At 46.3% G+C, this 15,767-nt stretch overlaps 1 protein-coding gene across 1 annotated transcript in view; it reads left to right on the top strand.

Annotated features, from left to right (window-relative positions):
- Positions 1–15,767, top strand: part of LOC134957595 (cytochrome P450 4B1-like) — a 64,023-nt gene that overhangs the window by 28,316 nt on the left and 19,940 nt on the right. The window contains exons 9-10 of the mRNA XM_063939608.1: positions 9,060–9,193; positions 10,401–10,465. Coding sequence (XP_063795678.1) covers positions 9,060–9,193; positions 10,401–10,465 — 199 coding nt within the window. The remainder of the gene's footprint in view (positions 1–9,059; positions 9,194–10,400; positions 10,466–15,767) is intronic.

Here is a 15,767-nt window from a genome sequence, read left to right as displayed (position 1 = left end):
GGAGCAAATAAGTAAGGCACAAAAGAGAACTTTGTACTTCTAGGAGAAACCGTGCCAGGGGTGCAGATAGATACATTTGTTTTATTTGTTTATTTGTTTATTTATTTATGTTTGCATGCAGAGATAATCCTGGAGCTGCTTTTGCATACGGCAAATACTGGACAGCTTTGATTTTACACTGAAATGAAAGCTCTGCATACACTCTTCAATTATCTGGCAGATCATCTGCCAGATCTGGCTGATTGGAATGAAAATCTGATAATGGATGAGAGCAAATGACAATTGACCATTTGCTCCTAAACACTGGAAAATTGTCATTCAGATAAATGGGCTTAACCAGTTTGTCTGAACAACCATTTTTGTCCGTTTTCCAGTGTTTTTGGTTCTAGAGAAAAGCTTTTATACCTGTATTTAAGATCACTGAGGGCCTGATTCAGAGATAAGCGCTATAGCTACAGTTACTGAGTCTTAGTATGCAGCGGCTGTGCTAAAATACGCAAAAGCAGCTGGAGGAGTCTGTAGTAGAAAGACGCCCACTGCCGGCTTCTGTGATCTGCTGCTGCATCCGAATACGCAGCATTATCAGCTTGAGCATTGATCATCTGAGTAACTCAAGATGACCATGGAATCACGCTCCTGAAGCCAGAGATATTACATAGAAACATAGAATTTGACGGCAGATAAGAACCACTTGGCCCATCTAGTCTGCCCATTTTTTTTTATCCTTTAGGTAATCGCAACCCTTTTTGAACCTTAATTCTTTGTAAGGATATTCATATGCCTATCCCAAGCATGTTTAAATTGCTCTACAGTCTTAGCCTCTACCACCTCTGATGGGAGGCTATTCCACTTATCCACTACCCTTTCTGTGAAATAATTTTTCCTTAAATTTCCCCTGAACCTGCCTCCCTCCAGTCTCAGTGTATGTCCTCGAGTTCTAATACTTCTCTTCCTTTGAAAAATGTTTCCCTCCTGAACTTTGTTAAAACCTTTGGTATATTTGAAAGTTTCTATCATGTCTCCCCTTTCCCTTCTCTCCTCCATACTATACATGTTAAGATCTTTTAGCCTTTCCGGGTAAGTTTTGTGATGTAGGCCATGCACCATTTTAGTTGCCCTTCTTTGTACACTCTCTAATGTATTTATATCCTTCTGGAGATATGGTCTCCAGAACTGGACACAGTATTCCAGATGGGGCCGCACCAATGACCTATACAGTGGCATTATTATTACTTCTCTTTTCCTGCTACTGATTCCTCTCCCTATGCAACCAAGCATCTGACTTGCCTTTCTCATTGCTTTGTTGCATTGCTTTCCTGCCTTTAAGTCACTTGAAATAGTGACTCCTAAATCCCTTTCCTCCTCAGTAGTTTCCATTATAGTACCCTTGATACTATATTTAGTCTTTGGGTTTTTGAGACCCAAGTGCATGATTTTGCATTATTTAGCATTAAACTGTAGTTGCCACGTTCTTGACCATTTTTCAAGCCTAGCTAGGTCATCAATCATTTGTTTTACCCCTCCTGGTGTGTCTACCCTGTTGCATATCTTTGTATCATCTGCAAAAAGGCATACCTTCCCCTCAATACCATTTGCAATGTCACCCACAAAGATATTAAAGAGAACTGGTCCGAGTACAGATCCCTGGGGTACTCCACTGGTAACATTTCCCTCCATAGATTGCACTCCCTTTACTACAACTGTCTGTTTACTATCCTGCAACCAGGTTCTTATCCATTTAACTATTCTATAATCCACCCCCACACTTTCAAGTTTATTTAGCAGTCTGCGATGTGGGACAGTGTCAAATGCCTTACTAAAGTCTAGATATTGCATCCGAGGGCACAGCCACTGGCTTTAGAACACCCAGAAAACAGGGTATGCACGCCATTTTTTCTGTAACGCTGCCTGTGGGTGCCCCCAAACGCCAGCACCATGTAAATTATGCTGGTGTTTGGGGCACTGCACATGATCTACGTGTGTGCAAGCCGGCTTCTGCGCATGCGTAGATCCAAAAACATCAGAGATGTATTTGAGCGTTGGGTTTATGTATTCAGTTACATTTAAGCAGCATTGAATTTCCGTCGGGTTTCTAGGAGGGGCATGCAGCAGACGTCTCAGTAGAAGAGACGCCTCCTGCATGTAACTGCTATCCCTGCACTGCAACCGGCGTCACAAGCTGGGTTCCAACATCACGACCAGACAGCCAGCTGAGTAAGCCTGGGGCTGCAAGGCCAGGAAGTCTGTGTGGCTCTTCCCTCCCAGAAAACAGGGCGACACGCCCCCGTTTCTAGAAACGTGTGCCTCCCCCCGCTCCCTCCCAGCCCCCTCAACGATGCTGCCTGTCAGTCAGATTATTACATTTTAATAATCTGACTGATTATAAAATTTTGTCAGATTATTAAATTTTAATAATTTAAATGTGTAGAGTAAGTGAGGTATTTATAAAAAATGGTACATAGCAAATATGGCTGCAAACATGCCCACAACACTACTGCCTTCATTTCCTAAACTGGAAAGCTGTAATAATTACTATGGAGTACTATGGGTTACATGATATTTTTCCATGCATAAGTTTCCATAAATGCCCCTCACTGATATAGTAATACAGTATAATATTTAGAGATGAGCGGGTTCGGTTTCTCTGAATCCGAACCCGCCAGAACTTCATGTTTTTTTTCACGGGTCCGAGCGACTCGGATCTTCCCGCCTTGCTCGGTTAACCCGAGCGCGCCCGAACGTCATCATGACGCTGTCGGATTCTCGCGAGGCTCGGATTCTATCGCGAGACTCGGATTCTATATAAGGAGCCGCGCGTCGCCGCCATTTTCACACGTGCATTGAGATTGATAGGGAGAGGACGTGGCTGGCGTCCTCTCCATTTAGATTATAAGAGACTGAGAGAGATTTACTGGAGCTGACTAGGAGGAGTACTGTTACTGTAGAAGTGTAGAGACTGAGTGGAGAGAGTTTACTAGTGAGGACAGTGCAGTTTACTTTATAATCCGTTCTCTGCCTGAAAAAAGCGATACACAGCACACAGTGACTCAGTCACATACCATATCTGTGTGCACTGCTCAGGCTCAGGCCAGTGTGCTGCATCATCTATTATCTATATATAATATTATATATATCTGTCTGACTGCTCAGCTCACACAGCTTATAATTGTGGGGGAGACTGGGGAGCACTACTGCAGTGCCAGTTATAGGTTATAGCAGGAGCCAGGAGTACATAATATATTATATAGTGAGTGACCACCAGACACACAGTGCAGTTTATTTAATATATCCGTTCTCTGCCTGAAAAAAGCGATACACACAGTGACTCAGTCAGTCACATACCATATCTGTGTGCACTGCTCAGGCTCAGGCCAGTGTGCTGCATCATCTATATATATTATATATCTGTCTGACTGCTCAGCTCACACAGCTTATAATTGTGGGGGAGACTGGGGAGCACTACTGCAGTGCCAGTTATAGGTTATAGCAGGAGCCAGGAGTACATAATATATTATATAGTGAGTGACCACCAGACACACAGTGCAGTTTATTTAATATATCCGTTCTCTGCCTGAAAAAAGCGATACACACAGTGACTCAGTCAGTCACATACCATATCTGTGTGCACTGCTCAGGCTCAGGCCAGTGTGCTGCATCATCTATATATATTATATATCTGTCTGACTGCTCAGCTCACACAGCTTATAATTGTGGGGGAGACTGGGGAGCACTACTGCAGTGCCAGTTATAGGTTATAGCAGGAGCCAGGAGTACATATTATATTAAAATTAAACAGTGCACACTTTTGCTGCAGGAGTGCCACTGCCAGTGTGACTGACCAGTGACCTGACCACACTGACCACCAGTATAGTTAGTAGTATACTTATATTGTGATTGCCTGAAAAAGATAAACACTCGTCGTGTGACTTCACTTGTGTGTTTTTTTTTTTTTTTATTCTATAAAAATAAAACTCATTCTGCTGACAGACAGTGTCCAGCAGGTCCGTCATTATATAATATATAATATATACCTGTCCGGCTGCAGTAGTGATATATATATATTTTTTATATCATTTATCATCCAGTCGCAGCAGACACAGTACGGTAGTTCACGGCTGTGGCTACCTCTGTGTCTCTGCACTCGGCAGGCAGTCCGTCCATAATTGTAATACCACCTAACCGTGGATTTTTTTCATTCTTCTTTATACATACATAGTTACATAGACATCTTCTCTTTATCAACCAGTCTATATTAGCTGCAGACACAGTACAGTACGGTAGTTCACGGCTGTGGCTACCTCTGTGTCTGCACTCGGCAGGCAGTCCGTCCATAATTGTATACCACCTAACCGTGGTTTTTTTTCATTCTTCTTTATACATACATAGTTACATAGACATCTTCTCTTTATCAACCAGTCTATATTAGCTGCAGACACAGTACAGTACGGTAGTTCACGGCTGTGGCTACCTCTGTGTCTGCACTCGGCAGGCAGTCCGTCCATAATTGTATACCACCTAACCGTGGATTTTTTTCAGTCTTCTTTATACATACATAGTTACATAGACATCTTCTCTTTATCAACCAGTCTATATTAGCTGCAGACACAGTACAGTACGGTAGTTCACGGCTGTGGCTACCTCTGTGTCTGCAGTCGGCAGTTAGTCCATAATTGTATACTAGTATCCATCTCCATTGTTTACCTGAGGTGCCTTTTAGTTGTGCCTATTAAAATATGGAGAACAAAAATGTTGAGGTTCCAAAATTAGGGAAAGATCAAGATCCACTTCCACCTCGTGCTGAAGCTGCTGCCACTAGTCATGGCCGAGACGATGAAATGCCAGCAACGTCGTCTGCCAAGGCCGATGCCCAATGTCATAGTACAGAGCATGTCAAATCCAAAACACCAAATATCAGAAAAAAAAGGACTCCAAAACCTAAAATAAAATTGTCGGAGGAGAAGCGTAAACTTGCCAATATGCCATTTACCACACGGAGTGGCAAGGAACGGCTGAGGCCCTGGCCTATGTTCATGGCTAGTGGTTCAGCTTCACATGAGGATGGAAGCACTCAGCCTCTCGCTAGAAAAATGAAAAGACTCAAGCTGGCAAAAGCAGCACAGCAAAGAACTGTGCATTCTTCGAAATCCCAAATCCACAAGGAGAGTCCAATTGTGTCGGTTGCGATGCCTGACCTTCCCAACACTGGACGTGAAGAGCATGCGCCTTCCACCATTTGCACGCCCCCTGCAAGTGCTGGAAGGAGCACCCGCAGTCCAGTTCCTGATAGTCAGATTGAAGATGTCAGTGTTGAAGTACACCAGGATGAGGAGGATATGGGTGTTGCTGGCGCTGGGGAGGAAATTGACCAGGAGGATTCTGATGGTGAGGTGGTTTGTTTAAGTCAGGCACCCGGGGAGACACCTGTTGTCCGTGGGAGGAATATGGCCGTTGACATGCCAGGTGAAAATACCAAAAAAATCAGCTCTTCGGTGTGGAGGTATTTCACCAGAAATGCGGACAACAGGTGTCAAGCCGTGTGTTCCCTTTGTCAAGCTGTAATAAGTAGGGGTAAGGACGTTAACCACCTCGGAACATCCTCCCTTATACGTCACCTGCAGCGCATTCATAATAAGTCAGTGACAAGTTCAAAAACTTTGGGTGACAGCGGAAGCAGTCCACTGACCAGTAAATCCCTTCCTCTTGTAACCAAGCTCACGCAAACCACCCCACCAACTCCCTCAGTGTCAATTTCCTCCTTCCCCAGGAATGCCAATAGTCCTGCAGGCCATGTCACTGGCAATTCTGACGAGTCCTCTCCTGCCTGGGATTCCTCCGATGCATCCTTGCGTGTAACGCCTACTGCTGCTGGCGCTGCTGTTGTTGCCGCTGGGAGTCGATGGTCATCCCAGAGGGGAAGTCGTAAGCCCACTTGTACTACTTCCAGTAAGCAATTGACTGTTCAACAGTCCTTTGCGAGGAAGATGAAATATCACAGCAGTCATCCTACTGCAAAGCGGATAACTGAGGCCTTGGCATCCTGGGTGGTGAGAAACGTGGTTCCGGTATCCATCATTACTGCAGAGCCAACTAGAGACTTGTTGGAGGTACTGTGTCCCCGGTACCAAATACCATCTAGGTTCCATTTCTCTAGGCAGGCGATACCGAAAATGTACACAGACCTCAGAAAAAGAGTCACCAGTGTCCTAAAAAATGCAGCTGTACCCAATGTCCACTTAACCACGGACATGTGGACAAGTGGAGCAGGGCAGGGTCAGGACTATATGACTGTGACAGCCCACTGGGTAGATGTATGGACTCCCGCCGCAAGAACAGCAGCGGCGGCACCAGTAGCAGCATCTCGCAAACGCCAACTCTTTCCTAGGCAGGCTACGCTTTGTATCACCGGTTTCCAGAATACGCACACAGCTGAAAACCTCTTACGGCAACTGAGGAAGATCATCGCGGAATGGCTTACCCCAATTGGACTCTCCGGTGGATTTGTGGCATCGGACAACGCCAGCAATATTGTGTGTGCATTAAATATGGGCAAATTCCAGCACGTCCCATGTTTTGCACATACCTTGAATTTGGTGGTGCAGAATTTTTTAAAAAACGACAGGGGCGTGCAAGAGATGCTGTCGGTGGCCAGAAAAATTGCGGGACACTTTCGGCGTACAGGCACCACGTACAGAAGACTGGAGCACCACCAAAAACTACTGAACCTGCCCTGCCATCATCTGAAGCAAGAAGTGGTAACGAGGTGGAATTCAACCCTCTATATGCTTCAGAGGTTGGAGGAGCAGCAAAAGGCCATTCAAGCCTATACAATTGAGCACGATATAGGAGGTGGAATGCACCTGTCTCAAGTGCAGTGGAGAATGATTTCAACGTTGTGCAAGGTTCTGATGCCCTTTGAACTTGCCACACGTGAAGTCAGTTCAGACACTGCCAGCCTGAGTCAGGTCATTCCCCTCATCAGGCTTTTGCAGAAGAAGCTGGAGGCATTGAAGAAGGAGCTAAAAGGGAGCGATTCCGCTAGGCATGTGGGACTTGTGGATGCAGCCCTTAATTCGCTTAACAAGGATTCACGGGTGGTCAATCTGTTGAAATCAGAGCACTACATTTTGGCCACTGTGCTCGATCCTAGATTTAAAGCCTACCTTGGATCTCTCTTTCCGGCAGACACAAGTCTGCTGGGGTTGAAAGACCTGCTGGTGACAAAATTGTCAAGTCAAGCGGAACGCGACCTGTCAACATCTCCTCCTTCACATTCTCCCGCAACTGGGGGTGCGAGGAAAAGGCTCAGAATTCCGAGCCCACCCGCTGGCGGTGATGCAGGGCAGTCTGGAGCGACTGCTGATGCTGACATCTGGTCCGGACTGAAGGACCTGACAACGATTACGGACATGTCGTCTACTGTCACTGCATATGATTCTCTCAACATTGATAGAATGGTGGAGGATTATATGAGTGACCGCATCCAAGTAGGCACGTCACACAGTCCGTACTTATACTGGCAGGAAAAAGAGGCAATTTGGAGGCCCTTGCACAAACTGGCTTTATTCTACCTAAGTTGCCCTCCCACAAGTGTGTACTCCGAAAGAGTGTTTAGTGCCGCCGCTCACCTTGTCAGCAATCGGCGTACGAGGTTACATCCAGAAAATGTGGAGAAGATGATGTTCATTAAAATGAATTATAATCAATTCCTCCGCGGAGACATTGACCAGCAGCAATTGCCTCCACAAAGTACACAGGGAGCTGAGATGGTGGATTCCAGTGGGGACGAATTGATAATCTGTGAGGAGGGGGATGTACACGGTGATATATCGGAGGGTGAAGATGAGGTGGACATCTTGCCTCTGTAGAGCCAGTTTGTGCAAGGAGAGATTAATTGCTTCTTTTTTGGTGGGGGTCCAAACCAACCCGTCATATCAGTCACAGTCGTGTGGCAGACCCTGTCACTGAAATGATGGGTTGGTTAAAGTGTGCATGTCCTGTTTTGTTTATACAACATAAGGGTGGGTGGGAGGGCCCAAGGACAATTCCATCTTGCACCTCTTTTTTCTTTTCTTTTTCTTTGCATCATGTGCTGATTGGGGAGGGTTTTTTGGAAGGGACATCCTGCGTGACACTGCAGTGCCACTCCTAGATGGGCCCGGTGTTTGTGTCGGCCACTAGGGTCGCTAATCTTACTCACACAGTCAGCTACCTCATTGCGCCTCTTTTTTTCTTTGCGTCATGTGCTGTTTGGGGAGGGTTTTTTGGAAGGGACATCCTGCGTGACACTGCAGTGCCACTCCTAGATGGGCCCGGTGTTTGTGTCGGCCACTAGGGTCGCTAATCTTACTCACACAGCTACCTCATTGCGCCTCTTTTTTTCTTTGCGTCATGTGCTGTTTGGGGAGGGTTTTTTGGAAGGGCCATCCTGCGTGACACTGCAGTGCCACTCCTAGATGGGCCCGGTGTTTGTGTCGGCCACTAGGGTCGCTAATCTTACTCACACAGCTACCTCATTGCGCCTCTTTTTTTCTTTGCGTCATGTGCTGTTTGGGGAGGGTTTTTTGGAAGGGACATCCTGCGTGACACTGCAGTGCCACTCCTAGATGGGCCCGGTGTTTGTGTCGGCCACTAGGGTCGCTTATCTTACTCACACAGCGACCTTGGTGCAAATTTTAGGACTAAAAATAATATTGTGAGGTGTGAGGTATTCAGAATAGACTGAAAATGAGTGGAAATTATGGTTTTTGAGGTTAATAATACTTTGGGATCAAAATGACCCCCAAATTCTATGATTTAAGCTGTTTTTTAGTGTTTTTTGAAAAAAAACACCCGAATCCAAAACACACCCGAATCCGACAAAAAAAATTCGGTGAGGTTTTGCCAAAACGCGTTCGAACCCAAAACACGGCCGCGGAACCGAACCCAAAACCAAAACACAAAACCCGAAAAATTTCAGGCGCTCATCTCTAATAATATTACATTGTGAAACGTTTAGCAGTTCTGTTTTGCATTGACGGTAACAGCCCTCATAAGTGTTGTTGCTCTATATATGTTACTAGGGAAGACCTTGGAAAAATGACGTACACCGCAACGTTTATAAAGGAGACCTTGCGGCTTTATCCTCCGGTTCCTGGAGTCGCCAGAAAGCTCAGCAAACCAATCACTTTCTGCGATGGGCGGAGTCTTCCTGAAGGTTAGCGCACATTTCTTCCAAGCCATGATAGTAGCAACACTTAGTACAAGCAAGCTCGTAAATGATCAATGTTGTAAATCTAATTAGAAAACAATAAGAGACACTGCATTTGATCGCACCTCTGGGTTTTAAAGTTGGTTCATAATTACATGATGATGCCAAAATGAATAATAACCGTATGGGCCTTACTTTTATCATGCTCTTCAAATCCATACTTTGCTAATCATAAAAATATCCTAAATAATAAACTTAAAGCATTTTGATTGTGGAACTTAAACATCTATTTTCATGAATTCACTGTCAGACTTTCCTCACCCATTGCCCATAAACAATGGGTATAGGTCCGGTCCCTGCTTATGTAATTCTCCTGGGGCATATACAGTACATATACTGAATATCAGTTATGTGTCTTGTACTATTAGATGAAATATGCCATAGCCGCTATAGTTTGAGAGAGTGTTATATTAGTGGAATTTTTATTATCTAAAGATTAGATGGGTGTGGTTCATCAAATCGACAGTGTCTAGGTCGACAATGTTTAGGTCGACCACTATAGGTCGACAGTCACTAGGTCGACATGGATGGAAGGTCGAATGGGTTTCTAGGTCGACATGTGCTAGGTCGACAGGTCTAAAGGTCGACATGAGGATTTGATTTTATTTTTGTCGTTTTCTTCGTAGAGTGACCGGGATCCCAAATTAGTGCACGCGTCCCCTCGCATGGCTCGCTTCGCTCGCCATGCTTCGGGCATGGTGCCTTCGCTCCGCTACCGCTTCGCTCGGCACACTTTACCGTTCCAATCGTAGTCCACGTGGATCGTTAAGTATGAAAAAATTAAAAAAAAGATTTTTTTTTTTTTTTAAAAACTCATGTCGACCTTTAGACCTGTCGACCTAGCACATGTCGACCTAGAAACTAGTGATGAGCGGGTTCCTCATCACTACTAGAAACCCTGTCGACCTTCCATCCATGTCGACCTAGTGACTGTCGACCTATAGTGGTCGACCTAAACATTGTCGACCTAGACACTGTCGATCTTCAGACCGGATCCGAGATTAGATACCCGACACATCATATAGAAAGTGGTAAAGGATATATAAGATATATAAGATAACAATAAGATGTTAAAAGTGTATCCACTGTTTTATCGTTTCCTTATCTTTGATGGACATGAAGAAAACTTGCATTGTCTCCTTATTTCCGGCAGGTTCCATGGTTATCCTGAGCCTTTACTGTGTAAATAGATGCCCCAGTACCTGGAAGGATCCAGAGGTGATGTAATGTGCAATAGTAATCACTGTGTAGAGCACCCATCCTGACCATATATGTGGGGACCTAGTCCCAAGTGATCATGGAACTGCAGAGGCAGGGGGTAGAGCAAGGCTCTCCCAGTGTGAGGAGATACAGGTCAGGGATAAGCAAATCTGTAACACAGATGTACACATAGAGCCTAATTCAGACCTGATTGCTGGGCTAATAAAATTGTTGTACTGTGATCAGATAGTTGCCGCCCAAGGGGAGTGTATTTTCATTGTGCAAGTGTCCAATCGCATGCAGACCCTCCAACATGACCCGCCCCACTAGGTACACAATGCTCTGTTCCTGGACTTCCCTATTAATTTATGATTTCCATCACCTGTGTTGAACTAGCTAAATAAGAAGAAAGCTGTTTCTTCACAGGTGATGGCAAATAAGAAATGAACAGGGAAGTCCAGGAACAGAGCATTTTGTACCTAATGGAATGGGTCATGTTGGACGGTATGCGAATGTGTACGCCGAGCTGCTAAAAAATCCTTCAGTCAGCGGACAGCTGCAAATCCTCACTCACCAGTGAATGGTTTTTATCAGTGTGCCCAGTCTGTGCGCAGACCAGGACTTACTCCTCCAGTGCGATGAGAACCACATACGCTCAGGGCTTCCAAGAGAAATCCTGGGCCCCAGTACAACAACTTTCTGGTCCCCCCACCCCCCTGGAGGGGGTGTGATCACAGCATGCAGGAGGCATGGCCACACTTCTTATGTGGCGTCTCTAGCACATGAGCAGCACCCACTCCCAGGAATATGGCATGCCTCCCAGCTAGGGCAGTAGAGAGCCTGGCTGGGCCCAGGTACTTTTCAGGGGGCATGGCCAAATCAAAGGAGGCATGGGCCTGGGCCCCTCCATCAGACCTGGGCCCAGGTAATTTGTACCCCCCCCCCCCTCTCGGCGCCACTGCATACGCTCCCTGAAACCGCTTGGGAACACCTGCATTTTTTCCTGACACTCCCAGAAAAGGGTCAGTTGCCACCCACAAATGGCCTCTTCCTGTCAGTCAGCGTCCAATGGCTGTGCGATTCTAATTCTCACACCAACCTGTCGCTGTTCGGCGATGCCTGTTGTTTGCCGACGTGCGTGCGCATTGCGATGCATACGCGTGCGCAGTTAATGGCTGATCCCAGCTGTGTGAAAACGCGGAGCAGCGATCAGGTCTGAATCACCCCCATTGTCACTTATGGTGCACACGCACAGTAAGAAGAAGTGCATCGTACATGGAGGGACTGACGTTTGCCCAACTCTAAATGAGGCCTAAGGGTTAGTTACAGTATGCCTGAGAATTTGTGGGTTTAAAAGGATAGAATCACTAAATACAGTAAGTACCCTACAATGTTCCTTAAAAATAGAGTACTGGGGAAATTTTGCATTGGAATCTATGGCTGTTCTTTGTTTGTTTTTTGTTTGTTTGTTTGTTAATTTATTCTAGTTTATCATAATAAATTACATAGGGTATATGGTGTGTACACACGGTGAGATAAATTGGTAAGATTTTGACTATATAGCCAAAATCTTAAGGAAAGTTAGTGCATATCTCAAGGTGTTAAGATGCGTACACACGGTGAGATCCTTGCTTTGCCCGATTTTGACTATGCGATTTCCCTTGAACGCCCCCAGAGCCCACATAGTACAGATTTTGACTAAGTGCCAAATTTGCCTATACTTTGTACTACATAGTACACTAGATAGTCAAGATTGACTTGCCTGTGCAGTCTATCTAGCCTTACGATACCGACCCCACGGGAACGCGCATCGAGATCAAATCGGTATCACAAGCTGCCTAAAGGTGTGCATACACGGTGAGATAAATCTGTAAGATTTTGACTACATAGTCAATATCTTACGGAAAGTTAGTGCACATTCAAGGCAGGGCCGGTTTAGGGGCTTTTTGCACCCCGGGCGGCAATAGGGGTTGTGGCTTCATACAGGGGGCGTGGTCAGTCACGCCTCCTGTACTGTAGTAGCGCCGCTGAAAGGATGTGCGGTGAGCGATGACGTTAATTTGCGCACCGCACAGCAAAGGTCCTCTCCACGAAGGAAAACTAGACTCTAAGCGTCTAGTTCCCTTCGTGGAGAGGACCTTTGGTGTGCGGTGCGCGATGACGTCAACGCGCACCGCACATCATTACCGTAAAGGTCCTCTCCACGAAGGGAAACCTTCACAGCAGGCAGCGGCAGCGGGGGGCACAGCTGCGGCGGATCTTACCATGGTGCGGCGCCCCCCGGATGGCGCCGGCGCCCTCCGGAAGACGGCGCCCCGGCCAAAAGTCCTGCTTGCCCGTGGCAAGATCAGCTACTGATTCAAGGTGTTAGGCAGCTTGCGATACCGTTTCGATCCTGATGTGCGCTCCCGCAGGGTCGGTATCGCAGGACTAGAGAGACTGTGCAGGCAAGTCAGTCTTGACTATCTAGTGTACTATCTAGTACAAAGTATAGTCAAAATCGTACATAGACAAAATGGAAAGTACAGATAGTCAAAATCTGTACTATCTGGGCTCTGGGGGAGTTCAAGGGAAATCGCATAGTCAAAATTGGGCATAGCAAGGATCTCACCTTGTGTACACACCTTGATATATACTTGAAAAGAGAACAGTAAATAGTTTTACCTAGAGATGAGTGGGTTCGGTTCCTCGGAATCCGAACCCCCCCGAACTTCAGCCTTTTTACACGGGTCCGAGGCAGACTCGGATCTTCCCGCCTTGCTCGGTTAACCCGAGCGCGCCCGAACGTCATCATCCCGCTGTCGGATTCTCGCGAGGCTCGTATTCTATCGCGAGACTCGGATTCTATATAAGGAGGCGCGCGTCGCCGCCATTTTCACACGTGCATTGAGATTGATAGGGAGAGGACGTGGCTGGCGTCCTCTCCGTTAGAATAGATAGAGACACTTGAGTTGATTTACTACTAACTTAGTAATTTTGGGGAGCATTAGGAGTACTCAGAGTGCAGAGTTTTGCTGATAGTTACTAGTGACCACCACCAGTTTTATTTATTATTTAATATAATCCGTTCTCTGCCTGAAAAAAAACGATACACAGTCACATACCATATCTGTGCTCAGCCTCAGTGTGCTGCATGATAATATCATCTATGTATATCTGACTGTGCTGAGTGCTCACTGCTCACACAGCTGAATTGTGGGGGAGACTGGGGTGCAGTTATAGCAGGAGTACAGTGCACACTTTTGCTGCCAGTGTGACTGACCAGTGACCACCAGTATATTGTCTGCCTGAAAAAGTTAAACACTCCTGTGGTGTTTTTTTTTTTTATTCTATAAACGCATTCTGCTGACAGTGTCCAGCAGGTCCGTCATTCATTATATTATATAAATATTTACCTGCAGTAGTGTGTTATGCACACCAGTGCCTGCAGGAAAGTACTGGTGTCAGAACTGTTATGCACTCCAGTGTCTGCAGGAATGTACTGGTGTTTGAACTGTTATGCAAAACAAATGGACTCACAGACAAACTGGGGAATATGACATAACGTACACAGAAGGTAATAGGGTAACAAAATACACACAAAGTGAACAGAGAAGCCCAGAGGCTAAGGAACTGGGTATCTCCTTTGTATTAGAACTGCACAGATGGAAAAAGCAAGATGTTGTGTTTTAATACATAGAGAACCCGAAATGCTGTTGCTAAGGGCAACAGCAAAACCCTAAAGGGTTACCAACGGGTGTGGCAGTAAACTCCTTGGTCAGAGATGGAATGATAGACACAAGGAGAGTCTCCACAATCCTATTTCTCACTTGCAGTGCACAGGTTTTAGCTTACTGCCACTAAACTGACCCCTGACACCTAGCACAGTGAGACAGGATTAGACAGGCAAGTCTTAGAATACAGCCGCAAACTTGCTAAGTTCACAGAGTGGTAACAGAACCCCAGCAAGCTAAACGACTGACTCCAGTCTTACTGCTAGGTCTGGATTGGCAGAGTGTAATACCAAATCCCCAGGCCTATTTGCAGTAAGCAACAAACAAATACAAAGCTACACAGTACTGGCTAACTTTCATGAACTGACTAACCAACAAAGATTCAGCAGCATCTGCTTACCCTGAAAAGAGGCCATATAAAGCAGGTGCTGTCCACGCCCCACTCAGACCTCACAGACTGTGAGCACAAAAACCAGCACCGGATCCCCTGCCGTGCACAGAGCCTATAACCACTGCACAGCAAAAGACCCGAACCGGAGTATCAGCTGCGCTCAGGTTACTCCACTAGCACTTGTCTCCCGGTTGCCATGACGACGTGGCAGCACAGGGCAGGAGACCCTAACAGTACCCCCCCTCTGACGAGGGGTCAAAGAACCCCTACCACCGGGTTTATCGGGGAACTGCGAGAAGAAAGAGCGTATCAGTCTGGGGGCATGAAGATCACAACTGCGCACCCACGACCGCTCCTCCTGGCCATACCCCTTCCAGTGCACCAAAAATGACAGCCGACCCCGAACCACCTTGGAGTCAAGAATCCTTTCAACAACAAACTCCCTCTGGCCACGTATCAGAAGAGGGGAAGGTCTTCCACTGGAAGAAGGATTACTAATCGCCCGTTTTAAAAGGGAACAATGAAATGTTTTATTGATACCCAAAGAACGGGGCAGATCTAACTGAAATGCCACCGGATTGATAACCCTGGTGATCTTATAAGGGCCGATGAACCGGGGCCCTAACTTATGAGATGGCTGTCTCAACTTCAAATTCTTGGTAGACAACCAGACGAAGTCTCCTAATTTGAAGCTGCAGGGTCTTTTCCGCTTATCAAAAACCCTTTTGGTCACTAATGACACAGACACAAGGGCTTTCTTCACTTTCCGCCAAATACCTCTAAGGACCGAAACCACAGAGGAACCACCAGGCGTGGAGTCCAGGGGGTCAAAAGAATTGGCCTTAGGATGATGCCCATACACACAAAGGAAGGGAGAGATCCCTGTAGCAGAGTGAGCCGCGTTGTTATAGGCAAACTCCGCCATGGACAGATGAGCAACCCAGTCAGTCTGACACTTGGAGACATAACACCTGAGGAACTGCTCCAAGGACTGGTTCACCCTTTCAGTCTGCCCATTAGACTGCGGATGGTAGCCTGACGACAAGCTGACAGAAATCTGGAGATCGGAACAAAATGCCCTCCAGAATTTGGCCACAAACTGGGATCCGCGGTCAGAGACCACATCAAGTGGCAACCCGTGGAGACGCACAACATGCAGCATAAATAATTCAGACAGGCGTCTGGCTGATGACAGCCCAACCAGTGGAACGAAGTG

The sequence above is a fragment of the Pseudophryne corroboree genome, chromosome 9 (assembly GCF_028390025.1).
Source record: "Pseudophryne corroboree isolate aPseCor3 chromosome 9, aPseCor3.hap2, whole genome shotgun sequence".
Lineage (NCBI taxonomy): Eukaryota > Metazoa > Chordata > Amphibia > Anura > Myobatrachidae > Pseudophryne > Pseudophryne corroboree.
This window is presented reverse-complemented; position numbering and strand designations above follow the sequence as displayed.